This window comes from Fusarium poae, chromosome 4 (genome assembly GCF_019609905.1).
Source record: "Fusarium poae strain DAOMC 252244 chromosome 4, whole genome shotgun sequence".
Lineage (NCBI taxonomy): Eukaryota > Fungi > Ascomycota > Sordariomycetes > Hypocreales > Nectriaceae > Fusarium > Fusarium poae.
In genome coordinates, this window is record NC_058402.1 from 5341690 (window position 1) to 5365778 (window position 24089).

The 24089-nt window shown below is 47.3% G+C and overlaps 11 protein-coding genes across 11 annotated transcripts; 5 read left to right on the top strand and 6 right to left on the bottom strand.

Moving 5' to 3' along the window:
• Positions 1-1515: 1515 nt before the first annotated feature.
• FPOAC1_011814 (uncharacterized protein) lies at positions 1516-2160 on the top strand (the record flags this gene model as incomplete). Its single annotated transcript, XM_044856181.1, has 1 exon — positions 1516-2160. The coding sequence occupies one exon, from the start codon at positions 1516-1518 to the stop codon at positions 2158-2160; it is 645 nt and encodes a 214-aa protein (XP_044703494.1).
• A 137-nt stretch (positions 2161-2297) lies between these two features.
• Positions 2298-4507, bottom strand: FPOAC1_011815 (uncharacterized protein; the record flags this gene model as incomplete). The annotated part of the gene is made up of 6 exons (XM_044856182.1): positions 2298-2932; positions 2990-3216; positions 3276-3445; positions 3514-3787; positions 3836-4159; positions 4215-4507. The coding sequence occupies 6 exons, from the start codon at positions 4505-4507 to the stop codon at positions 2298-2300; spliced, it is 1923 nt and encodes a 640-aa protein (XP_044703495.1).
• Positions 4508-4796: 289 nt separating this feature from the next.
• FPOAC1_011816 (uncharacterized protein) lies at positions 4797-5400 on the bottom strand (the record flags this gene model as incomplete). The annotated part of the gene is made up of 3 exons (XM_044856183.1): positions 4797-4802; positions 4847-5008; positions 5329-5400. The coding sequence occupies 3 exons, from the start codon at positions 5398-5400 to the stop codon at positions 4797-4799; spliced, it is 240 nt and encodes a 79-aa protein (XP_044703496.1).
• Positions 5401-6344: 944 nt separating this feature from the next.
• FPOAC1_011817 (uncharacterized protein) lies at positions 6345-7121 on the bottom strand (the record flags this gene model as incomplete). The annotated part of the gene is made up of 3 exons (XM_044856184.1): positions 6345-6466; positions 6523-6772; positions 6837-7121. The coding sequence occupies 3 exons, from the start codon at positions 7119-7121 to the stop codon at positions 6345-6347; spliced, it is 657 nt and encodes a 218-aa protein (XP_044703497.1).
• A 1037-nt stretch (positions 7122-8158) lies between these two features.
• Positions 8159-9538, top strand: FPOAC1_011818 (uncharacterized protein; the record flags this gene model as incomplete). Its single annotated transcript, XM_044856185.1, has 4 exons — positions 8159-8265; positions 8336-8574; positions 8626-9341; positions 9392-9538. The coding sequence occupies 4 exons, from the start codon at positions 8159-8161 to the stop codon at positions 9536-9538; spliced, it is 1209 nt and encodes a 402-aa protein (XP_044703498.1).
• Positions 9539-9995: 457 nt separating this feature from the next.
• On the top strand, positions 9996-12398 carry FPOAC1_011819 (uncharacterized protein; the record flags this gene model as incomplete). The annotated part of the gene is made up of 2 exons (XM_044856186.1): positions 9996-10047; positions 10105-12398. 2 exons carry the CDS (start codon positions 9996-9998, stop codon positions 12396-12398), a joined length of 2346 nt encoding a protein of 781 aa, XP_044703499.1.
• Positions 12399-12955: 557 nt separating this feature from the next.
• Positions 12956-13689, bottom strand: TOM20 (mitochondrial import receptor subunit tom20; the record flags this gene model as incomplete). The annotated part of the gene is made up of 4 exons (XM_044856187.1): positions 12956-13072; positions 13130-13230; positions 13287-13532; positions 13629-13689. 4 exons carry the CDS (start codon positions 13687-13689, stop codon positions 12956-12958), a joined length of 525 nt encoding a protein of 174 aa, XP_044703500.1.
• A 1099-nt stretch (positions 13690-14788) lies between these two features.
• On the top strand, positions 14789-16936 carry EXO84 (exocyst complex component exo84; the record flags this gene model as incomplete). Its single annotated transcript, XM_044856188.1, has 3 exons — positions 14789-14977; positions 15033-16528; positions 16582-16936. The coding sequence occupies 3 exons, from the start codon at positions 14789-14791 to the stop codon at positions 16934-16936; spliced, it is 2040 nt and encodes a 679-aa protein (XP_044703501.1).
• A 1064-nt stretch (positions 16937-18000) lies between these two features.
• PPH1 (Serine/threonine-protein phosphatase PP2A catalytic subunit) lies at positions 18001-19397 on the top strand (the record flags this gene model as incomplete). Its single annotated transcript, XM_044856189.1, has 7 exons — positions 18001-18147; positions 18300-18341; positions 18397-18502; positions 18558-19091; positions 19148-19220; positions 19275-19324; positions 19375-19397. The coding sequence occupies 7 exons, from the start codon at positions 18001-18003 to the stop codon at positions 19395-19397; spliced, it is 975 nt and encodes a 324-aa protein (XP_044703502.1).
• An 872-nt stretch (positions 19398-20269) lies between these two features.
• Positions 20270-21289, bottom strand: FPOAC1_011823 (uncharacterized protein; the record flags this gene model as incomplete). Its single annotated transcript, XM_044856190.1, has 1 exon — positions 20270-21289. One exon carries the CDS (start codon positions 21287-21289, stop codon positions 20270-20272), a length of 1020 nt encoding a protein of 339 aa, XP_044703503.1.
• Positions 21290-22182: 893 nt separating this feature from the next.
• FPOAC1_011824 (uncharacterized protein) lies at positions 22183-23718 on the bottom strand (the record flags this gene model as incomplete). Its single annotated transcript, XM_044856191.1, has 3 exons — positions 22183-22795; positions 22850-23614; positions 23696-23718. 3 exons carry the CDS (start codon positions 23716-23718, stop codon positions 22183-22185), a joined length of 1401 nt encoding a protein of 466 aa, XP_044703504.1.
• Between the last annotated feature and the right edge of the window lie 371 nt (positions 23719-24089).

Sequence of the window (24089 nt, forward strand, 5' to 3'; positions counted from 1 at the left end):
TATTTGACCAAGGCTGCTAGGGCATTATTAGAGGAAGCGGCAAGTTGTCGTTGAATAACAGACCCAATTCTACACAGCCAGTCTTTACGCAGGAGTAAATCATCGGTTTCAGTCCTCGGTTGAACAAACCCCAAATTCATTTTCTTATTGGTTCGTCCCAACTTGAACTGCCCTGTAAGGCCATGCTAGACGACCAAGATATCCGAGAAACGACTCAGTCAAACTCGGCGTGGTGGGCTCAAAGTAGTTGTGATCTCCGAGAAATAGACTCACGAAGTTTGTTGTTGTGCTGTGATTTGTTGACGGACTTCTGATTAATTATAGCCATGTCTATTTATCCAAGCTGTCCCTGCAACGACAAGCTTTCTCAAACTCGCTTAGCCATAGTTTGTAGCACGATTAAACTCTATTTTGACCGTTACTAGAAAGCACACATTGACTAGACTTGCAACGAAGCTGAAGTTATCACGGTATCATATTAGTCATAATGAGTTTCCTCTTTAAAACAGGTGAACCTTTGGGCAAAGCGACGCGCCTTTTGATATCATACAACTATTGCTCTACTCATCTTGATGGAGATAGAAAACCTTGTACCCCGGGGATACCGAGAGTAGTCCCATAGTAAAGCTCGGGGACTGGGCTCCCCGGTCTCATCCTGGTTGCATTGCGGATAAATATACGAAGACTATTGCGGAGAGGGTATAACTTGACACTCGGCGAACCTTTTCCCTTTAAACTTTGTTTGCCTGTCCGTCCTGTCTAAAGTCCTTATTATGAACCTCAAGAACCAGCCACTATGGCAGAAAAGGTTGACAGGGTAATTTCATCTGTCACCTTGGCGGGGAGTTTGTTATCGTGTGTAGCAACGACTTGTGTCCTGGTATCTTTTGCCATATATCGTCGACATCTTCAAAATTTCCGCCACGTGCTTGTTTTGAATTTGATGATCGCTGGTATGCCGACCATCTGCCATGATATAGGTGTGATAAGACTAACTTTGTAACAGAGTTCACCAATACCCTCAACAACTCTGTGTCTGGAATCATATTTATCAAAACTGGGCAGCTCAAAGCAGGAACACCATGCGTTATCAATGGATTTATCGGGCAACTTTCAGTATCAGCATCTGACTTTTCGGTACTAGCAATCTCTGTGACCACTCTCCTCACAGTCACTCGCTACTTGTATATCCCAACTACATCAAAAACAAGAAAGACGTTAATTTGTGGCGCAATATGGACTATGCCACTAATCACAAGTCTCATTCCGACTATCATAGGTGAGATGGAGCCTGTTGGAGGTAATTGGTGCTGGATATCATCGACTCGATCCGATTTACGATATGGATTGACACATGGCTGGCGTTTCTTTATTATTTTCGTCACTATTGTCATATATATATACATCTGGATCTACCTGCGACGACACCTCGGCCCCCAGAGCAAAAAGACACGACAGCCTCTCTCATTCTCCACCCACAACACCAACAGTTTCTTGTCCAAAGGCTCAAAAGAGATGGGCTTCCAGGTTATGAGGGAAGACGACCTAGAACTTGACACCTTTGGAGCCTTCCAACCGAATATCGTCCCTAACTCGCCAACTATGTTTGATCACAGAAGAAGTTTTTGGAACACGTTGCAACGAGACAAAATTAAAGAGATTCAAGATGCGGGATTGGAGACTCAAGGTGAGAAAAAAGCCAGCGATGGCGAAGAAGTAGGAGGACCGGTCCGCCACAAGCCAACTTTGTCTAAAAGAGAACCGAATTTGGCTTATGCACGAGTTGCTAATACTGAACCTCTTCAAGAACCACACTCTTCACGACAGCCTTGTACCAACATTCTACAAACCAACGCCAGCGAGTTCCCCCAGCGTCGAGGAACCCACGATGTTGAAGTTGAAATCAAGAGGATGATGTTATTGAACGGTTATCCGTTCATGTACGTTATTCTATGGACACCAGGGCTTGTCAACAGGTTGCTCGAAGCACTGGGAACGCCTGTTTCGGAGACTGCCATTGCTGCTTTGAATACTTCGACGCAGTTTGTTGGATTCGCCAACGCAGCAACGTATGGTTTCAATCATTATTTGAGAGACAGTTTGGATACACTGTACTGGACGCCTATGGTTATGAGAATTAAGCAATGGTTTGGGCGATGATGAAGATTTTATGTATTTAAACCAGCTTGGAAAAGAGGCGGGAGACTATATACCCTTTTATGAATGTATTTTGATTGATACTTGATGCAAGTTAACCTTGTAAGGTAGGCACAGGCACTTTTACTCAATTCAGCATACTAGAGAAGGAAATTTTCAATCTCTAGAATGTCTAAATATCCGCCATTGAAAAAGAAGTCCAGATTATCAAGTCCCGCCTCATTGATATTCACGTTTGCCCTGTTGGCTCCAGCATTCTGAGAGTGAACAAGAGGGCCATTGAAGTGAGCTTGTTGTCCCACCGACTCTGTTGTGGTAACGGGATGGGGATCTGTTCTGAGCCTCTCTAGAGCCCTTTCAGCACTGAACTCAACTGCCACAGAATATGAATTTGATCCATTACAGCGGCGTTTTACTTCGCTTAAGGCAGAGAAGAGTTCGTTCTTGAATATAGAAGAAGGCAACGCATCGTACTGACAGAGAATGAGCATGGAGTACGCGACACACAAGGAATGAAATTCGGGCAGGTCTCCCGAGCTTGTGCTTGGAATCCCCACGAAAGCTAGCGTGACTCGGAAACTCAATTCGTACACGCGATCTTGCAAATCCTTTGTCGGTATAGATTGAAATTGTGCCGTGTTTCCGTGGGGTGTTTGTGGGGAGACGGATGTCGGAGCGCTTAAGGCACGAGCTTCAATTTCATCCAGAGATCGTTTAGCCAAGATCATGTTTGCGATCCAATAACTGAGATTCAGTATCAGGCCTGTAGGGAGTTCTTAAGACAGTTAGCAACCTATGCTCACTCTCCATAGGAGCGAACCAAGGCACTCACCGAGAAGATAACCCCATTTCTGCTTCCAGGGTGTGAACATCTCACAACTGCCATCACTGGCAAAGTCATACCGTCCACAGACATTCTGCTGAAGCGTACAGTACAGAGATACCTCGGCGAACAGCATTGCATCACGTATTGTTGCCTGCTCAAAGTTAAGCAGATTTCTACACTGGCTGAGATAGGATCCTGGCAGTATCGATGGCCTTCCTGTAGTAGCTGACCAACTATTTTCGGTGGGTTAGAATCCTCAGGTTAGCAAGGAGTTATCACAATCTCAACTCACTGTAGGTGCACTAAGCAAACGTTGGCCCAGAGCCGCATTGAACGAAGATCGAGCATGGTAGAAGTACCTGCACTATTTCGCTTAATGATGTCTGAGAACTGGATGCACAACATAGCTTGTTGGGCACAATGTCCACTCAAAAGCCAACTGTCAACATATTCCGCCTCAAACTGAACATCTAGTTAGCTATGTGACGAATCCGAAGCTGAAACACAGCATGAGGTTATGGATGTCTTACAGATGGCGACCCTGCAAAGAGCGAGCTTATAAGAACACCGGTTATTTCTTCCAGGTGCAAAGGACTTGCGAGCATCACCTGTCCCAACATTGCCCTCACGTGCTCGTAAACTTGTCTGTGTTTCAACGCATCGGGCTGATGCCGGTGCGTATATCTCATCTCATGTGTGCAGCATACTGCATGAAGAAATGGAGAGGTCTGAATCAAAGTCCCTCTTGTGACCAAATCGCTCTCGCTATCTATAAAAAGAACATGTCGACGTCGTTTTACAAAGCTGTTACAATATGAGTACAACAATTGACAAGAGAGACTTTGTCCTTACGCTTTGACTAGAGAGTCTGCAGTTGCAGAGCTTAGCATTCCTATCGACACAACGTCTTCTTTGGTGTGGAATGCTCTTCTATAGTCCCCTACCACTTGGCAAGCCACCCTTCTGATGACTTCTGCCGGGGCAGCATGAACGTGTTGGTCAGCCGGTTCGACCTGGTCAACTAGGACTCGATCGTTGGTTGATATTGCAGGTGAGATGTTGTGCTGTTCTATCTGTGGCTGTGCCTGTTCTCTTTGAGACTGAGGCTGAAGATCCGCTAATTGCAGTTTCATGTCTTGTATTGAGCTCTCGAGATTCAAAACCTTTTGGTGGAGACTGGCACAAAGTTAACTAACAGTGCTTGCTTCCAGGAGCAGACTAAAGGAATGACCTTTTTACGAGATCTGACTGTGTATTTGCATTCATCTCGCTGGGCCCATTCGGCTTCTCTAGATCATCGCTTTTCAGGCAGGTAATCCTCAGATTGCGACATCTTGAGCAAGTATCTGAGCCATATTCGATTTCACATCTTGTCTTGAGTCTTCGGCAAGCGTCGCAGGAGAGGATTCGACGTCGTCGTTTTTTGGTAGGTTCATTATCTCCTTGTGGTGCCGCACTTGAAACCTGATCGGCTGCGGGTGCTCGTGGAGTATTGTTTTGATCTTGGATTCTTTTGTCTGGCATTGTTTGAGTCTCTGTGAATGAAGTGAAGTGAAGTAATTGGTGAAAGTGAGAAAACCGCGCACACCGTCGGAAACCGCCGCATCTACCGGCCGCTAACGTAAGCTACTTCGCCAGCACTGCATGCCAGTAGAGGCAAGATATCATTGATCTCTCAGCAGCATTGATAGAAATGGATGCTATAAACATAATTAGGTTCTAGGTAATGTGTATTTACTGTGCGCGCCCTTGCTTATCAGCAGGTATCATAGTCGGCTCTCTAGCTACCTACAGCGCTCTAGGCACTGATAGTCTATACCTTAGAGTTCAGGTTAGTGAGTTCCATTGAAGAATACATCTTACACGAGTCCACATCCCAAAGAGACCAGTTGTTGTGCTTTCTTGGTATACTTGGTTGATGGTTTCGTTTTTGAGAAAACGGACAAAATGGCCTGGCTTGCCGAGGTACTGGAACTCCTGGTCAATCAGGCTTGTCAAGCCATGCCTGAAGTAGGAGACTCGACACTGTTAGCAGTTAGTTCGATCTTTGTCTTTAGAAGAGTTCCCAATCACTTATATTCTTAGCGAAGGCTTTGACCAGCTGACAAGGTCCTTCGAAGACCAGACAACAAGGCTCCGGTAAAGTACTCGAAACTCTTGCTGTTTGTGGCAAGGGAAATATTATCCCTAACGCCTGTGGTACCAGCATTACTCGCCAAGACTGGTTTGCTGCTGTTCAAAAAGTTGAAGCTTGATGCTGACTTGCCATCTGAAAGATGCCATTGGACTTCTGGAGTTGGGTCGCTCAAGGTCGAAACGAGATACCTGAAGAATTCCCTTTATACAGGCTTCTGAGCCGGAACAGCTTCAACAAATGACACGAAGAAGGCGGCAGCCAAGAGTTTGGTGATACTCATTTTGACAAGAAGGCAATACCACCAAGTTACTTGATTGTCCATTCATCATCTCACATTGCGCAAAATAGTAACCTCTCGAATATAGACTTAGGAAGGTACATCACGAACTATTAGTGTTCGAGTTTTATCAAGGTACGGTTTGCCAAGTGGTATCCTGCTTTAACGACAAAGGGCCGGAAGAGGCCAATAGCAGTAGATGCTCGCATGAACAACTAAGTCAAACCGTCATTTCGCAGCAAGCAGATGGAATTTCGAATGATTACGCTCCTGTAGAGAGTGCCTTGGTTGGTTGACCAAAGTCTATACATGGCATCGAAGGCGACGCTTCTACTGCCGTATAATTAATTACAGGATCCGGTCATGCCAGAATACTCGGTTATCGGGACAAGCGAGTATCAACTATTTATTTCGCTACCAAGTCGTGTATTCCACTCACTAATTGGATGAACGATGTAGGTCATCTGCCTTTCGATAATTACTTCTTTGCATGACATAATTCTTTACCTTGAAGCTATTGTCGAATGGTGTTATCGGTTGTCGGGGCGGCTCGGCATGGCGAGTTGACCCAATTGCCATTCTGGGACAAAGCGCGGATTGCGTGCTTATTCTATGGCAAGAGCAATCAATACAGGACAACAGTAAATGGTCAGTCAGTCAATTGACTCTTCCTCCTTCATAATAACGATCATTCACTATTGCCATTCATTATTTATTATTCTTTTCACGATGGCGGGTCTCACCAAGTTTAAAGGCCGTACATTCTAGATTATGCTATACCACGCTATACTAATACCGCAACTGCCTGCTAACCAAAGATGCTCTCCCTCATGTCAACTATCATTACCGGGTTACTCAGGATAATCTCGATGGAGCATCGGCAAATAACATCAATTCAAGGTCGTTTCTCATTACGGATCTGGCTATCCAGGCCATACCCTCGTCGACTACTCCTTGAGCAGCCGCCCATATGCTGAGTAGTAGTGACAGCCTGGCACATGGCTCTTTCGTCCTGTATTCTCATCGAAGATATGGCACCCTTTCTTGGCTACGTTTGGAGGAGTGTATACTGCAAATTTATATTGTCAGTTAAAAGCGAAAAGTGTCGTTTGGGGAATTACCTACAATGCAAGGAGACAGCAAAGTCGCTGCCACGATTTGAGACACGGTGAAGACCAAGGTCATCGCTCATATATGCCACCTCGCCCGACTTGTATGTCGTCTCGGTTATGACTTTCATCGGCCCCTCTTGATTGTTTTCCGGGAAAGCGTATCGAGTCTCGGTCAGATCGCCGCGGAGAATCTTCATCAAGCAGTGCGCCTTTCCATGATCGTGGATAGGTGATCCTTGTCCTGGAGACCAGACGAGGACAAGCTATGCAAGGCAAGGCATCAGTTACTGTTTCCACTCGTCAAAGTTGACCTGGATGATTACTTACCAGATTACTCTTGCCGTTTCCCTCGTCAACGAGGTTGCGGGTATAGCCCCTGCTACTGTCGCCAAAGGCATACCGACCCCATTGATTATCGGAGCTATCGTAGCCCTCCATCAATCGTTGGAGATAATCGATGTCCACATCTTCCGAGGCCAAGCCTGATGATGGACCAAGAGCGTCCTTCAGGCGGACTACGAGTTCTTCAAATCGATTACGCTGGCAGGGACCGACATTGGGAACCCCACTGTGGTCAATGATCGCAGGGTTGGAGAAGATTCCGATAGCCATGTTTGCTTATGGTTGATGTTATGTTTGAGTACTAACAGTTGACGCTCTTCCGCTTGGAATTGTTCAAAGGTAAAGGGATATCTGACAAGAAGGAAGACAACACGACTCCTTTTACCAGACCGCTGGGCGGGGGGTTCACTATGTCTGTGGCCGTCCATGCTTGATTGCCATGGGTCAGATCCGGGCTTTGACAAGACGGCAGATTGTATCACCGCATCTTGGTGTGGGTCGTGGATTACTATCGACATCATCTCACGGGCGGAAGAGGCCGACTGAGCTGAATTTAGTCGGCGAGCTTTGAGTCGGCGATCCAAGGCTGGCCCTGTGAGCTGATTTCAGGGCGTTGGTTGGGTGTAACGACGCTAAAACCTCCGAGGTTCTTGAGCATCTTGCGGTATACGACTCGCGGCAGCCTTGTTGGTATAACAAAGAGATTATATTTAGTCTTTTCCAGGGATATGGGCAAAGCCGGTTATCATAATGGCCCAAGGTCTGGCTTTTGTTTATATAATCCTCCTGTCCCAAAAACTAATATAATTCTGGATGACAAGTTTCTTCTGAGCACGCAATTCGCGGTATACCCACTATCTAACTACCGCCCACAAGCCACTACCGGTTGAGGTTCAATGTGGGGCTTGGCATTATTCAGAGGAGGCGATTAGCGGATCTCGGTACTATGTAACAGAATACTGTAGGTCGCTAGCCATGCCCGACCTCATTACTTTATGGTTTGCTCAGCGAATATTAATAAATCCTTTTTCTTTCACTTATTGTCATTCCACCAATTCATTCATTCATGTCAAATGTACAACCCAGCTCATTAAGTAATTAAGCATTCATATGCATATCGTCGTCTGAAGCCTCACATCACTTTTACTTTCTCTTATCACAATTTGGACCCTTGAACGAACATTCGTCTAAACCTTGTTTAGCTGGCAGATAGTCATATCGGTCAGCAGCTCACGTCACATTGCCCAGTATACACTTGTACTTTCGGTATGCCAGACTGTAACTCGACAACCTCCACCAGTACAGGTATGGTTCAGGCGGCCTGTAACGGCTCTTCTCCGAAACCATGCGAGTCAACCCTACCGTGTAAGGAGGAAACCGGATGGAGGAGGGTTATTCGCAACTTCACGCCTTCGTAAGTACGATCCCTACCTAACACAATAGCTGATTAGTCGACACAAGAGTCACTGACACAAATCACAAAGATGGTTTGCAGTCAATATGGGCACTGGTATCGTGTCCATACTACTACATAACCTTCCATATAATGCGATATGGCTCCAGTATATATCGTATATATTCTTTGGGCTCAATGTCGTTCTCTTCACTGTGTTTACTGCCTTGTCCATCGCTCGATACACTTTGTACCCAACCATCTGGTCTGCCATGATCTCACATCCTGGCCAGTCTCTGTTCCTTGGCTGCTTCCCTATGGGACTTGCGAGTAAGTTCTTTTCTAGCAACACCGACTCGACACTCGCTGACGTTTGCGTAGCTATCATAAATATGATGGTGTTCAGCTGTAAGCACTGGGGTGACTGGGTTATCTATCTAGCCTGGAGCTTATGGTGGTTCGACGTCTGGATTTCCGTCGCTACTTGCGTCAGCATGCCCTTTATAGTCATGCACCGCCATCGTCCTGGCCTCGAAAACATCACTGCGGCTCTGCTGCTTCCAATTGTACCGGCTGTCGTTGCAGCCGCAACGGGCGGCATAGTTGCTGAGGAGCTCGCCAACCACAACCACGCTCTGACGACTATGATAGCCTCTTATGTACTTTGGGGAATTGGGGAATCATTCTCGGCTATTGTGCTGGCGCTATACTTCCACCGACTCACGATCCATTCCATCCCACCTAAGGAGGTTATTGTCAGCGTCTTCCTACCAATAGGACCTCTTGGACAAGGAGGATTCGGAATCCAGCAGCTTGGAAAGGTGGCCATGCACGTGGTTCCCAAGAGTAATGCCTTTGGCGAAGTTGCTGTGCGAGCTGGCGAGATGTTGTATGTTCTAGGGGTCTTCTTTGGTATTGTGATGTGGGGGTTTGCACTCGTGTGGCTGTCCTTCGCACTTATCAGCATCGCTATGATGCCAAATGTACCACGCAATTTGGGAGCTTGGGGTTATACGTTTCCACTCGGTGTGTTGGCAACGTGCTCCAATGCTCTAGCGGAGAATCTTGACAGTGATTTTTTCAAGGTTGCTACGATGGTAATATGACTTGGCTCTTTCTTTAAGATGACATGCTAACTTTGTGGCAGATCATCTCGCTCGCGGTTGTCTTACTATGGGTTGTTGTTGCGACCCGAACTATTAAGCTTGCCATCACAGGAGAAATGTTTCATGCGCCTTGTTTGAAGGACCTTCGAGAGAAGTCACAAGCTGCGGGATCAGATAGAAGAGTTTAGAGAGTATCTTCCAGCTTTTTCCTCGGGCCTAGCAAGTGACTTGGATATCAGTGTTAAAAGTAAAACGAGGACCACCTACTAATAGGAGGTTTACTGATGCATTTACCTAAACTCTAAGAATTTAATAAATACACATAAGCCGAAAATTTTATAATGGTTTTGTTTACATTGATATATTGGTCTTGCTTAATCAGACCTACGAGGTTACGTTCATGTATCATATTACTTGTACCGGTGTCAAATGGCTGCCCCTCGATTGGCGAGGGGCCCTGTACAAGGTTGAGCAATGCCCCACTATAATTCTTGCCCGTCTTGATTGCGGAGGCGCGGGGCAATTTTTTCTAGGATGAAATCTTACCAAATAATTGTGTGCTTGTGTGATTGTTCTTAGCCAACTCACTCAATTCATTCTTGCTAAAATCTTAAGTGATAGTTTGGCTGAAGGCTGATTGTCACCATGGATTGGGCGAATCACTCGTCGCCTTCGCGCCTCGACTTGTTTGTCGATGGTAAGCTCTTCTAGTTATTCCCTTGTCGCAAAATGCTGCTGACTGAACTCTTAATAGAATTGGTCGATGTCTGGCACCTCCATCGAACGCCTATTCTCTTTACCGGTTGTATTATTCTCGTCGCTATTCGGATTTACTTCCAGTTCAATGGTCAAAAGACAGAAATAGTCGCTTTCAAGAAGGCTTACGAAGAACCCGTCAAGCCAAAGGTCGTGGCCGAAGAAGTCAAGGTTGAACAAGTTCAAATCGAAGAAAAGACCCCCACCACTGAGCCCGTCGAGGAGAAAAAGAATGCCAAATCTCAGGGGCCCCGACGAATCAAGGGTGGGCTAGCCAGAAAACCATCGAAGAAAACGGACGAAGAAAAGGATCTCACTCGACCTGTTCTACCTCTCATCTTCTTTTGTTCTGTTACGACCAAGACGGCCAAGATTGCTCAAGAATACGTTGAAAAGCTGGGAGGAAAGTTGGACGAGCTTTCCAAGCAGTCAGGTCGACAATACCTTAAGCCCGAAACCCGGGATCTTACCGAGATTGACTTCGATGATTACTTCCTCACTCCCTACAAGGCGCACGGTGATGTCGACCTCTTCTACCTCTTTCTGATCCCCAGCTACAACATTGACACCATCAACGACACCTTCCTCGAGCATCTTCAGGAGACTCACCATGACTTCCGAATTGATACGGCGCCTCTATCCAGTATTCTGGGTTACTCGGTTTTCGGTTTCGGTGACAAGGAGAATTGGCCTACTGAAGCGGATGGTTTCTGTTTTCAAGCCAAGGAAGTCGACAAATGGATGGCTAAGCTTACTGGTCGCAAGAGAGCTTACCCTGTTGGAATGGGTGACATGCAAAGTGATCATGAAGAACGTCTGCAGGAATGGACACAGGGTGTCGAAGAAGTTATCGAATATGTCGCTCGCACCGGAAACTTGGGAGAAGGACTTCCTGGCAGTGGGGCAGCCGACGAAAGTGATGTCGAGGACATTGCTGAAGACGAAGACGATGGCGAAGTCATTATTGAAGACGACGCTACCGATAAAAAGACAAAGGGTGGAAGGGATCTTGACGATGTCGAGGATCTTGGACGCATGATTCGAAAGGATGATGGTTCAACCGTCCAGAAAACCCCTCTCGCTGTTGATTTCACCAACTATGGATCTTCCACAAAAAAAGCAGTTCCCCAAGGACCTAAAAAGATGGTCGCCGAGGAATCGCCTACATACAAAGCACTCACCAAACAAGGTTACGCTATTGTCGGATCCCACTCTGGGGTTAAGACATGTCGATGGACAAAATCAGCTCTCCGTGGACGCGGCTCCTGTTACAAATGGTCATTCTACGGTATCGCGAGTCATCAATGTATGGAAACAACCCCTTCGCTCTCCTGCTCGAACAAGTGTGTCTTCTGCTGGCGTCACGGCACAAACCCAGTTGGAACAACATGGCGATGGGTTGTGGATCCCCCTGATCTCATCTTTGACGGCGTCAAAACGAACCATTACAAGAAGATTAAAATGCTACGTGGCATGCCTGGTGTGCGAGCTGAGCGATTCGCCGAAGCTATGCAGATCAGACACTGCGCTCTGTCGCTTGTCGGAGAACCCATCTTTTATCCCTACATCAATGAATTCCTTGGCATGTTACATGCCGAACGTATTTCCTCCTTCCTTGTCTGCAATGCTCAGCATCCCGACCAGCTTGCCGATCTCAAAGCCGTAACTCAGCTATACGTATCTATTGATGCAGCTGATAAGGAATCACTACGGAGAATTGACAGGCCTCTCCATAGAGACTTCTGGGAACGCTTCAACCGCTGCCTTGACATTCTTCGTGAAAAGCGCTTCAGCCACCGAACCGTGTTTCGGTTGACGCTCGTCAAGGGTTTCAACGTTGAGGAGGAGGCCGAGGGATACGCGCGACTCGTGGAACAAGGTTTGCCATGCTTTGTCGAAGTCAAAGGCGTGACATACTGCGGCACATCAACCTCATCGAATGCCGGCCTGAGCATGTCTAATGTTCCCTTTTACTGGGAGGTTTGCGACTTTGTCAAGGCTCTCGAGAAACGTTTGAAGGAAAAGGGGCTGAAGTATGGCATTGCTGCTGAGCATGCTCACAGCTGCTGTATTCTTTTGGCTAGCGAGAGATTTTATGTCGATGAAAAGTGGCACACTTTGATCGACTACAAGAAGTTCTTTGAACTTCTCGAGGAGCGTGGACCTGGAAACTTTACCCCAGAGGAATACATGGGGGCGCCAACTCCCGAGTGGGCTTTGTGGGGTAACGGAGGTTTCGATCCTCGTGATGACCGAGTAGACAGAAAGGGACGAAAGATTGAAGCATCATAAGTCTCTCAATAAAAATGTTTTATGTACAAGTCAAGTTTGAACTTTTCCTACAATGTTCATGTGTAACCAATTCTCTCTCTCACTAGAAGCAAGCATTATCTTCGGCTATACTCAAATAATCTTCAAGCGTCAAGCCCATCACGCATCTCAGGTGCAGGGTTGGTGCTTGGCTTGTGTGAAGTTATGGCAGAGAAATGGGAATCGCTTTTTATATGGGTTTAACGCAGGCTTTTGTGGAATCAGCAATGGTTCGGGAATTAGAAAAGAATATAACTTCATGATGTTTTGCTGAAACGCTGCCAGCAATTGTCGTTCCTAAACTCATTCGTTTCAACGTACATCTGTTTACACAAAGCTCTATGGGAGTAAAAAGAGCGAAACTATGGTACATTGAAGGCCGTCAGGTCTCCATTAGACATTTCTTCTTTGGCAAGCTTTGACACCGTGCAAGCTTTCCATGGTACAGATTTTAGGGAGGGATTATTTCAACCATTTCCAACGTCTGGGTATATATGTGCCAAGAGCGGAGAGGAAACTCGGATAGGTCTTATACCTCTTTAATCAAGACCAACGTTGGGAATGTCGGAAAGGTTGATGCCGGCAGGAGCGGCGGAGGCTCTGACATCAAGAGATGAGTCGTATGCGATCATCTCAGCGAGGATGTCTAATATAGGCTGTGGAGTTGTTAGGATATGCATCTAAGTACACGGAGCTTTTGAGATAGGTCTTACCTTGGGAACAGTGCTGTCATAAATTCGGATCAGGTCGCTAGGAGCAGGGTAGACCTTGAGACCCTTGTAAAAGGCCAGAGCAGACTCAAGAGCTTTGGAAGCTGGCGAACAATAGTCAGCATCTGGCAAACAAATTCTAAAGAAAGGGCGCACGCACGATCTTGGCTGAGCATCTCTCCAGCCATAACCTGCTCATTAAAGAAAGCTTCCCGCTCCTCAACGCCAGAGGGGAAACCGTCCTCGTTTGCCTCCTGAACCCTGGAGCGGATGCTCTGGCGTTGTTGCTGAGTAGAAGCCTCGGCCTCCTCCTTCGCGACTCGGGCCTGCTTGCGCTCGTTTCTCCTCAAGTTTCGGCGGAACTCGGCCTGGTTTCGACGTTGGTAGTCGAAGTAGGCGGCGTAACCTGCTCGAGGAGTATCCGTGATTAGCCAATGTGTACCGTAGTGCATAGCATATCGCTATCCCATAGCTACTGGGCGTGGTGAATGCACGGTCATACCGAGAATGGCGGCGGCGGCGGTAGCGACAGATGCCGTCACCAAAGCTGAAGTCTGAACCATTTTTGAAGCGGGATAGTGATGCGGAGGCGGGAAGATTGGAGCGCAGTCAACAAAAGTCCAAAGACACTCCCACAGCACTATGACAATGGGCAAACTCGGGACTCGAGAGATTGTTTGGCGATGTCGGAGACCGAGTGACGGAGAATATTACGACGTCAATTAGATGAGTTCACTTTCTCGAGCGTCAAGAACAGTAGCAAGCTTTCGGGCGTCGCTTGCTTTCCTAATTTTTTAGCAACGGAGCACATGATGTTGAGCTAAGCCCTTTTTGGAGAGTGGGAGCTTCCCTGGCAGGTGGGCTGCAATAAATCCAAACGGGTACCTACTACTAAGGTACCTGTATTCATGAGATCAGAAATTACCTAGGTACGTTGATCTAGCTGCCGGTCAAAGGTCAATCAGGAACGAACTTGAACCATTATACTAGTATGATCATAACTAGGTACCTACCGTGCCTAGTAAATAACAATACTACCAGCTCTTGTTATAGACTGCTGTTGAGATCTTGGTTGATGCCAGCACTACTGACGTACATACTACTACCTGGTAGACACTAATTCGTCGTTGTTCCCCAAAACTTAATGTTCCCTTCGTGGATGGATAACAACAGAATCTTTACACAAGCCGGGGGATAAACTAAAACAGTGTTAGAAACTTGACTACCTGTCTAAAACTGTGACTACCACCATATTGTATCAGTCAGTCTTTCTAAAACTTCAATTCACTCATGCCAGTAATACGATATGTCCAATCACGGTTTATCGAATGTGATAGCCCACTAACATGTCTACAGTAGCACGCACACCCAACGCGGCTGAGAAGAGGCTGGGTACGTACCCCCACTTCCTAATGCATAGAACCCATTCCAGTAGCTGCTTTACTGAAGCTCCGTGACCCTACCATTACACGTACCTTATGATAGAGCTCGGCTGGCTCCAGAGGCCAGAACAGTATTTTGTTTCGACTTGAGACATCGCTGCACATTATCGTATCAATTCTTTTAAAATCACCGGCTTGACGGCATCTCTTTACCAATCGCGCCTTTCTCCCATCGCCTGATCTGCCGGACGTGGTTACCTAACTTCAATACTCGCTCAACATGGAGGATCGCAATAAGATATCGCTTCGTAGCGGCAGGAGGAAGAAGAGGCCAACTATCAGCGCGCCTCGCCAGATTTCAGGGCCGATTGCTCAAGATGATTCGAACAGACCACCTCTCCCAGACGCAGACCCTAGTCAAGCTTCAGCTCGACCTCGCCCACGTCCTCCTCCGATGGCTGGTGGAAAGGTGAATACGATCCAAGAGCCGTCTTCGATTCCGTTGTACTCACCTTGCTATATAGACTTCGGATCTAGTCAAGCGACGATATTCGACACGATTCAACCAGCCATCCTCTATATCCAATGGCGGAGCACCCCCAATACCGCAGATGCCCTCTCTGGGTAATTACGAACCGAGGGAGACCGCCACCGCTGCCAGGAAGCCTCCATCGCGCTCAGGACCTGGCGTTGCTCCAGTCATCGATATCAAGGGCCTGCGCGATCCCAAGCTGAAGCCAGATCGGTACGTTCAAGCTGCTCTAAGCGACGCTACCGAGGATCAAATTCGCGAATTCGAAGAGTCGTTGCGCCAAGTCAAAACACGTGTGGGAACGGATCTGCAACAGAGCGTCATGCAGAACAGAACACAATTCATCAAAATCAGCAAGGAAGCTGAGAAGCTCAAAAGCGAGATGAGGAACCTGAAGAATTTCATGTCAGAGCTCAAGGTAAACACAACCGCCATGAGAGCTGCAGCAGCCAAAAGCGACGAGCCTATGCCTAGTGATCTAGGGGTTGCCCCTGGCATCAGCAGTAGAAGAGACAGGCGCACTTCGATCGCTGATAGAAGTGCAATGTGGAACTCGCAAATGCAGGCCCTGTACAAAGGTGTCGAAGGATCGCAAAAATTCCTCCCTAATGCGGCAGGACGGCATGTTGTGCAAGACGCAGGCCCTTGGATTGAGCTCGACAATGCCACATACAAGTCACGCAGAGCAATGCAAATCTTTTTGCTTAACGACCACCTTCTTATCGCATCGCGTAAGAAGCGAAAGGCAGATGCGCCTGGCGCAGATGTACGAGGGCCTATGATGAAGTTGGTGGCGGACCGCTGCTGGCCCTTGTTGGATGTAGAAGTGGTGGACATGTCGAGCACTGGAGAATCATCAAACAGCGGACGCAATAAGCTTGCGGACGCTATTATGGTGCGAGGTGTTGGTCAGGAATCTTTCATCTATCGGACAGAGAAACCCCAAGACCCTGAAAAGAAACAGCTGCTCCTCAACGTGCGCAAGGCTATAGAACAGCTGCGTAAAGGTCTCCGATCAGAGATGGAGGCCAATAACAAGGCGCGTGAGACAATTAACTACTTTGCTTCTCGAGATCCGGGTCTTCTTCAAAAGACGGAGCTTCTCGCGACGCTATCGGATATCAAGGATATGCTCATTGAGGTGGATGGCAAGCAACAAAATCTGCGTTGGGTTGAAAGCGAGATGGATGATCTTGATATCGATGTTGCGATGCAAAGATTTGAGGACGCTGTACTCCGCGTAGAGAAGCTCAAAGCAATTGCTCGCGGGTTGAAGAACCATGCAATTGCTCAAGACTTTATCAACTTCAAAGTAAACGAACGATCTGTCAGACTGGCCAACATGATTGTTCGGGAACTTGAAATGACACACGATAACAATACAAAGACAAGACGCAACGTCAGCTGGTTGACGAGGCTGGGCTTTGAGGACAGCGCCCGCGAGTCGTATCTAGCGGCGAGAAGTGGCACAATTCACAAACGAACCAGGTGAGTAGATTTGGATTGCTTCACCTTTGTTATAATTGCTGACGTAATCATAGACAATGCATCTTTCAGGGAGATTTACATTTATACATCTGGGAGCTCTCATTTGTGTACTTTATGGTCATTCACAACACAGTGCAATGTTTTCAGTCGTGCTTCCCACCGCCAATGATGAGTGTGTGCGTCAAATGGGCAAAGGAGGAGGTTGACGCATTCAACGTTATCCTGGCTCGCCAGCTTAGTAGTACGGAGCCCAGAGGACATGTCTGGACGCAGTGTATGGAAAGAGCAAAGGAGCATTCTAAGCTGCTATCTGAAGTCGGGTTGGACTTTGAGAACCTGGTTGGAAAGAACCTGACGATCTATGAGCCAATTGATCAGGGACCTTCCGTGGGATTGGGGTTGTCGTAAAGACATTTTTACGGGCGTTGAGGTGATGAGTTGGTGATGATGATGATGATGATGATAGGAACATTTTGGTTACCATGCCAGCATCGGTTGATTGTGGAATCCCTCGTGTGGCAATACCCAGGCTGGAATTGGAGAGCCATCGTCGTAAATCACGCATAATACTACCATTATTATTATTATCATTATTATCATTACTATCATTGAGAAGCTGGTTTAACGAAATATAGTCCTTGATGTTCAAGGTATTGGCATTTAAGCCACATCCGTTTGGGGTAAGCTCTGTGATGCAACCAAGGACCTCCTTGAAATGACGAAATGGATATCTAGGTGGTGTGTGATGCATACTTCTATGTAGGTAAGTGTTATTAATCGATGCCAGCCTTGTCTAATCAAGTTCCACCCTGTTGGATCAGTTTCAAAAGTAAAATCATCTTGGATTTCCAAATAATCTACCGTATTAGTAGTAGGTAGGGGAGCTATGGTCATGGCGTGGTAAACAGAGGTATAGGTAAAATGCGCCACACGAGGCTCCAATTCTGAGGCTAGAAGAGCCCGCCCGGACAGGGGCAATCCATCGTAAATAGCGCTGTGCAGGCGGCGCCCCAACTTAAGCCCAGAGGTAGGAGCTCGCCCAAGCCAGGCGTGCTAGGCTAGACTGGCAGACTGGCAACCGCCAACATCATTCATGGATCCCCTCCCTCCTCCTTTCGCTCCCCATCATCATTTAACTGTCACCTAACAACGCCCACCAAAAATTCTTCATCAACGAGCTTCGCCCGCCCTCTCCCAACCTGGGCTTCTATTTACGCCTCCTTTTTCTACCCGCGATAGGACGATTTTAGCGACAGAAGCTGCTGCTGCTGGTGTCGGTAGCTGCCATTGATTATTTCATCTCCCTTGTTTCCCTTTTCTCCTCCCCTGACGACCGCCGCCTTTGTGCCTCGTGCCCCACCGCTCGCGATTCAGGCGTGACCGCATCCAACGTCAACGTCATCTCAACATCAACTCACACACTCAACACATCTCGAAACTCGATTCTATACCTCTGAGCCATGGACACTAATATGGAGGATGTTGGGCGAGCACCCGCTGAAGCTTCACCTGTGCTCAACTTCGAGCCCACTACGATCCCCACTCTTGACGGCTGGATTGAGAGCTTGATGTCCTGCAAGCAGCTGGCCGAGGCTGACGTTCAGAGACTGTGCGATAAGGTGAGCTGGTTGTCAATTCAAAGGGGACGATAGAGCTGTTGTACATGTGATGCACACGACCGTTAAGTTCCGAATAACGTCGAGCGTGCGGCACTCAACAAGCTTTGGCGCTTCTCCCGTGAGGCGGCCGAATGCTAACGTGCAATACACAGGCCCGAGAAGTTTTACAGGAAGAGTCGAACGTGCAGCCAGTGGTATGTCATCGTCATACGCCAGTTTATCAAGATACTCGAGCTAAAAGGTCTCCAGAAATGCCCTGTTACAGTCTGTGGTGATATTCACGGCCAGTTCCACGACTTGATGGAGCTCTTCAAGATCGGTGGACCCAACCCCGACACCAACTACCTATTCATGGGTACGCTTCAATCATCATTCTAAAATGCTACGCTATCAATACTTACGCCGGATAGGTGATTATGTTGATCGAGGTTACTACTCCGTTGAGACCGTCACCCTTCTCGTCGCCCTCAAGATCCGATACCCTCAGCGAATCACCATCCTCCGAGGAAACCACGAGTCCCGTCAGATTACTCAGGTCTACGGATTCTACGACGAGTGTCTTCGCAAATACGGAAACGCTAATGTTTGGAAGTATTTCACCGACCTCTTTGACTACCTTCCCCTCACTGCCCTGATCGACAACCAGATCTTCTGTCTTCACGGTGGTCTTTCTCCCAGTATCGACACACTCGATAACATCCGAGCTTTGGATCGTATTCAAGAAGTCCCACATGAGGGTCCCATGTGTGACCTTCTCTGGTCAGACCCCGACGACCGATGCGGCTGGGGAATTTCTCCTCGAGGTGCGGGGTATACATTCGGCCAGGATATCTCAGAAGCCTTCAATCACAACAACGGCTTGACCTTGATCGCACGAGCTCATCAGCTGGTTATGGAGGGTTACAACTGGTCCCAAGACCGTAATGTGGTTACCATTTTCTCAGGTTTGTCTCGAATGCCCAAATGCGCCAAGGTCTTCGCAATATTAACATGATGATAGCGCCCAACTACTGTTATCGATGTGGTAATCAAGCCGCCATAATGGAAATTGACGAGCACTTGAAGTACACCTTGTATGTTTGAGTCGGTAACTTCTTTCATAAATTACTGAACTGACCAAAAAACAGCCTGCAATTTGACCCTTGCCCTAGAGCCGGCGAGCCTATGGTCTCAAGGCGTAAGTTTCAACGCATAAACCCAATTGGATTTGGCTAACGGTCATGAAAGGGACTCCCGATTACTTCCTCTAATCTCGTCACGTATACCCACGTCTCACCAAGCTCGAGCCAGCTAATGTCGAACTGTCATATTTGGGGCAACCGCGCCAGCCTCAAAGACGCTGCAGCTCGGCCTTGTACGATTCCACACGATGAACCTCTCAAATGAACCAAAACTCTGTGGCGCATGAATTGTACGGATATAGCATTGTTGTTCATGGCGAGTTCCCAAACATTGCGGCGAAGGCACGACAGCATTGGGACGCCTACACTTTTGCTGGAAAGGGTTTGGTAGATTACGTTGCGGCGCTCCGTCTCAGGACTGCTTAGATACGCATATTTGAGTTCCGCGCTGTAAGAGAAAGAAACACGCACACACGATCAATTTTTGTCTCAAGCTTCGCACTGTGACGTCTGTTCATGCTGGAAACGAAGCATTAGAGGGAACTAAGCTACTAAGAAGGAATGATAGCAAAGTATATAACAAAGCTCAAACCCAAAACATCCAAGCACCAAGGCAAGCAGTTCTCGCAAATGGTCATCATTTCATTATGTTGGCAATTTCCAAAGTGCTCTAGATAAAATATCAGTGGCGTCAACTCATTAACCCAGTTTTACAGCTTGTTAGCTCGGCGTGGCCCGATAAACATGCCTCAGGGTATCAGAAAATTTGGCCGCTGGGAACGCGATAGACGACATTAGTAGATCAGCTTATGATATTTAGATCAGGCTTTCCATACTGTTTATTTTTGTATCCTAAAACTTAGAAGTCATCTTTCTTGCTACTCATTACCATGGTCTTACTAAAGACAGTAGCACATGATTTCGGCCACATGTACCTCTGCAATCTTGTTGAGTATTACAAATAGGACATTTGTGTAACGTTGTCTTAATAATGATTGACCTCAAACAGTCTCCTTTTCGCGCTCTGCCTGAAGGTTTGCCTCCCACTGCCTCTGCATTTGCTGGTTTTGTTCTGCCGTTCGTGGTCGCTCGTCATCGCCAAAGACTTCCTCTTCGGTGTTGACACGATACATCGGGTCTTGGGGGGCTTTCTTGTTGGTAGAGTAATCGCCAGGGGCATGGCTGCCGTCAGGAATATGGAAGCGACGGTCGAAGCGAGAGAGAGCGTACGAGAAGACGACAATGATCTCAATGACATAGTTGAAACAGTAGTAGCATGCCTTGCTGTGATACCATGCTGGGTCGTTGGCGGGGCGAACCTTGTAGGACACTCCAGTTCGAAATGCGGCACCGAGTGTAAGAAGAACGGTGGTGAAGACGAGAAGTTGGATCTTGGTGCGCATGCGACCCTGGCCGAACTTGTCCATGGCTGTCTTTCGAGGAAGAATGAAGCAGAGTCCGACGATGGGCAGAGGGAGAAATGCGAGGATGGCGAGAAACGTACTGCCAGTAAGCTGAATGTCGCGAAGCTGCTGCTTAGTGTGCGGGTTGAGAGTATAGAAGTTGTATACGACAGCGGTGATGAGCATGACAAGACTGGCAGCGATGGAAAAGTAAAGGAACTTGAAGATCAAGGAAGCAGGCTTGCTCCATCCAATATGTGGATGATAAGCTCTCAGAATGCGCTGGGCGAAGATGAGATTCACGACGAAAAGGAGAACAACACCAGCGTTTGTAAAAACATTGGCGGCGATGGCGAGACTCGAGTTGGTAGGGTTCGAAGCCCATGCAATACGTAAGACGTTTGCGGTGATACGGGCCATGCAGAAACCGAAGAGAAGGCCTGAGAGGATAAATTTGTGGGAGCGTCGACGGTTGAGTTGCAGAATGGTCATATTCAGGACAGCGCCTGTGACGAAGAAGGCCAATATGACGCCGCAGATGGGATCATCGACGGACGGTGTTGGACGGCCACCGAGCCCAGCTGTGCGAGGGAGATAGGGAGGGCCTTGAAGGGGCATGCTATTTGGACTTTGTGATGACATTTTAAAGAAGAGATGCAGGCAGACTCGCCTTGTACAGTCACGTACAGAGTAATACCGAGTAGACTCAATATAATCAAGCTGTAGACTGTAACTTGTTGTATTGGTGAATAGAGAATGACATTATGGCTAGGATGTTCTCGCTATATATAACATATAAAGTATACATGTAGGTATGTAGCTCATAGACTTGAATCCCCTATTCCTCAACCAATAACTGAAACATTCATCTTTCTGCATCCATCGCCTATGACCTGTGTCGGTATCAGATCAGTATCGGTCATCGGCGTCGCGAAACCGCCGGCAGATCGCCCTTGGCTCGTTTCCTGTTTGGGTAATGTCGAAGTCGGCATGTCGGAGGTTTCCTTGAGCGCGAAAGGAGCGAGACCAATGTGATTGGTGAGCTAGAGAGGACTAGAACAGTCGGCCTTGAGGTTTGAAGATAATTTGTGATTTTGACTTGAACTAATTAACCTTTGGCTGGTCGGACAATTTCTCATTAAATGACCATAGGTTCTAGACTCATATCGGAATGGAATATAAAACTTGTCCGATGGTGCGCGCGGCTCTGGTTATCGCGAGGAAAGTAATAGCCTACCTACCTAACATCATGGATGATGATCATGTCTGCTTATCATTCATTGTGGTTCACTAGTAACTCATTAAAGCACTAAAAAAAACTCTATCGTTATCTCATGAATCATCTATTAATTTTGGTTGTTCCTGACTAGGAATTGGCAAAAATGTTACCATGGCATAAAGCTAGTAGGTATTAGAGGTAGTTATATTTCCGTCCTATATTCAGCCTTATGAGGCATAAGCTTCAGGTCTTGAAATAACAACTGCATCTCCATCCGGAAGGCGTTTTTTCACTAATTTGCCAGTCCTTCTGTCTCTGGTGCTGGTGTTGTCCATTCTCCAGTAGTTTGAGTTGTCTCTTCTTCTGCCACTTTGCTGGTCGCCACACTGATCATCTCTGGCAATGAAAGGTGCAGCTGCGGATCTATAGGCAAAGCGTCGTCGTTGTGCCAATTATTTCCAACTTCAGATCTTTGTCCAGTAACCTCAAGTACTTCCTCGCATGTGACTCCGACAGTTTCGACTGCCGCTCCAGTCCAGGAACTGGCATACGTTTGGAAGTCGCTGTCTTGCCAACTTGCCTCTTCTGCCTCTGCTTCTGCCTCTGCTTCTGCTTCTGCTTCTGCCTCTGCTTCTGCCTCTGCTTCTGCCTCTGCTTCTGCCTCTGCTTCTGCCTCTACTTCTGCTTCTGCTTCTGCTTCTGCTTCTGCCTCTGCTTTTGCCTCTGCTTCTGCTTCTGCTTCTGCTTCTGGCCTTTGCCAAGTACCTGCTTCAGTTGAAGGTTCTTTTGCAACATCTTGGGTCGTCGCTGCGAGTATCTCTTCTATTTTTGCCTGTCTTTCTTTCATTGTCGACTCAATTTCTTCCGCCATACGTCTCTGCGGCACGGTCCTATAAACGTGGTTTCTGCTAAAAGTCAATATTTGAAGAGTACCGATGCAAACAAAGGATGTAACCTACAAGCACACACTCGTCTGGTCCTCGTCTCCTTCTCCAACAGGATCGGCTGGAAGAAACTCGATGAGTGCATTGTTAAGGGTATAATCACATCCAACTCCCATTCTCGCAAGAGCGGCCCCCTTATCAGCAAGTTTATTGCCAATAACTGTGTCCCGAGGCACCCAGTTCAGTTCGATACACACGCCAGCTTCTTGAAGCTTTGTGGCCTTGCGACCCACCTCTTGCGCAATCATCTGGGTCAACAGCCATACCCTCTTCTTCTTGTTGTAATGATTAGCTTTGGTGTCGTCGCTGTCGTCGATTTCGTCGATGTCCCAAGGTGGCAAGTCTGATAGAATCTTTCTCAAAAAGTTCAACGCGACTTTCGAGTCGGTGTACACTTCAAGGATTTGCAGTCGCCCCTTCTCGTCGCTCTCCGTCTTCTTCTCAACGAATTGTATCACGTAGTCAAGGGCAAGACCTATGGCCTGAAGCTCCGCGATATTGCTCGATGTTCCGCCCGGCCCTCTTGCCATGATGCGCACCCAGGTGTAGCCCTCCCGAAACACGGCCGCCCATCCTGTGGAAGCCTTTTTTACAGAAGCATCAGTCCAAAATACCAGTCGCGAATCGCTTCGAGGCGCACCAAGCGCGCTCAATGCGCGCATGATCGCCGACGATCGGTGACCGACAATGATTCTCGGTCTCTGGGCTGACAGTGCCTTGATTGGAGCTTCTGGGACTTCGTTCCAAGCTGCACAAGCAGCTTTCCATGATCTCTGGGTTCTATTAAAGAAGTCTTGGACTCCTATATAGAGGTGTGTGATGGAATCTGGAATCGGGAACATCGCGTCTCATACAGGTGACTGTCGGGATGAGTATTTGCTCATTGGTGATTATTATGTCTGTGTCAGTGATGAAAGGAAACAGGGGAAACTGAGAGCATCGGCTGTCTTTTTAGGAGAATCTACCTACTGACTTTCTTGATTAGGTATGAGTTAATTAATATAAGGGTATTAATAGTAACTTTAGGTAGCTGGTAGACTTTCAATTATCTGAGGATATCATGGTGGACAATGGAAAAGTTACCCAAGCTTTAATAGCAATGAAAACTTAACCTAATCAATCAGGATACTGAAACAAATGGCCTAAGAGTATAGTTCAGACAGTAGAAGACGTACCACATCTCTCAGACCTGCGTCGACTTTTGAGTTTATTTTTCGTACAAATATGTATCAGCTGAAGGATTTATCAGAGAGTT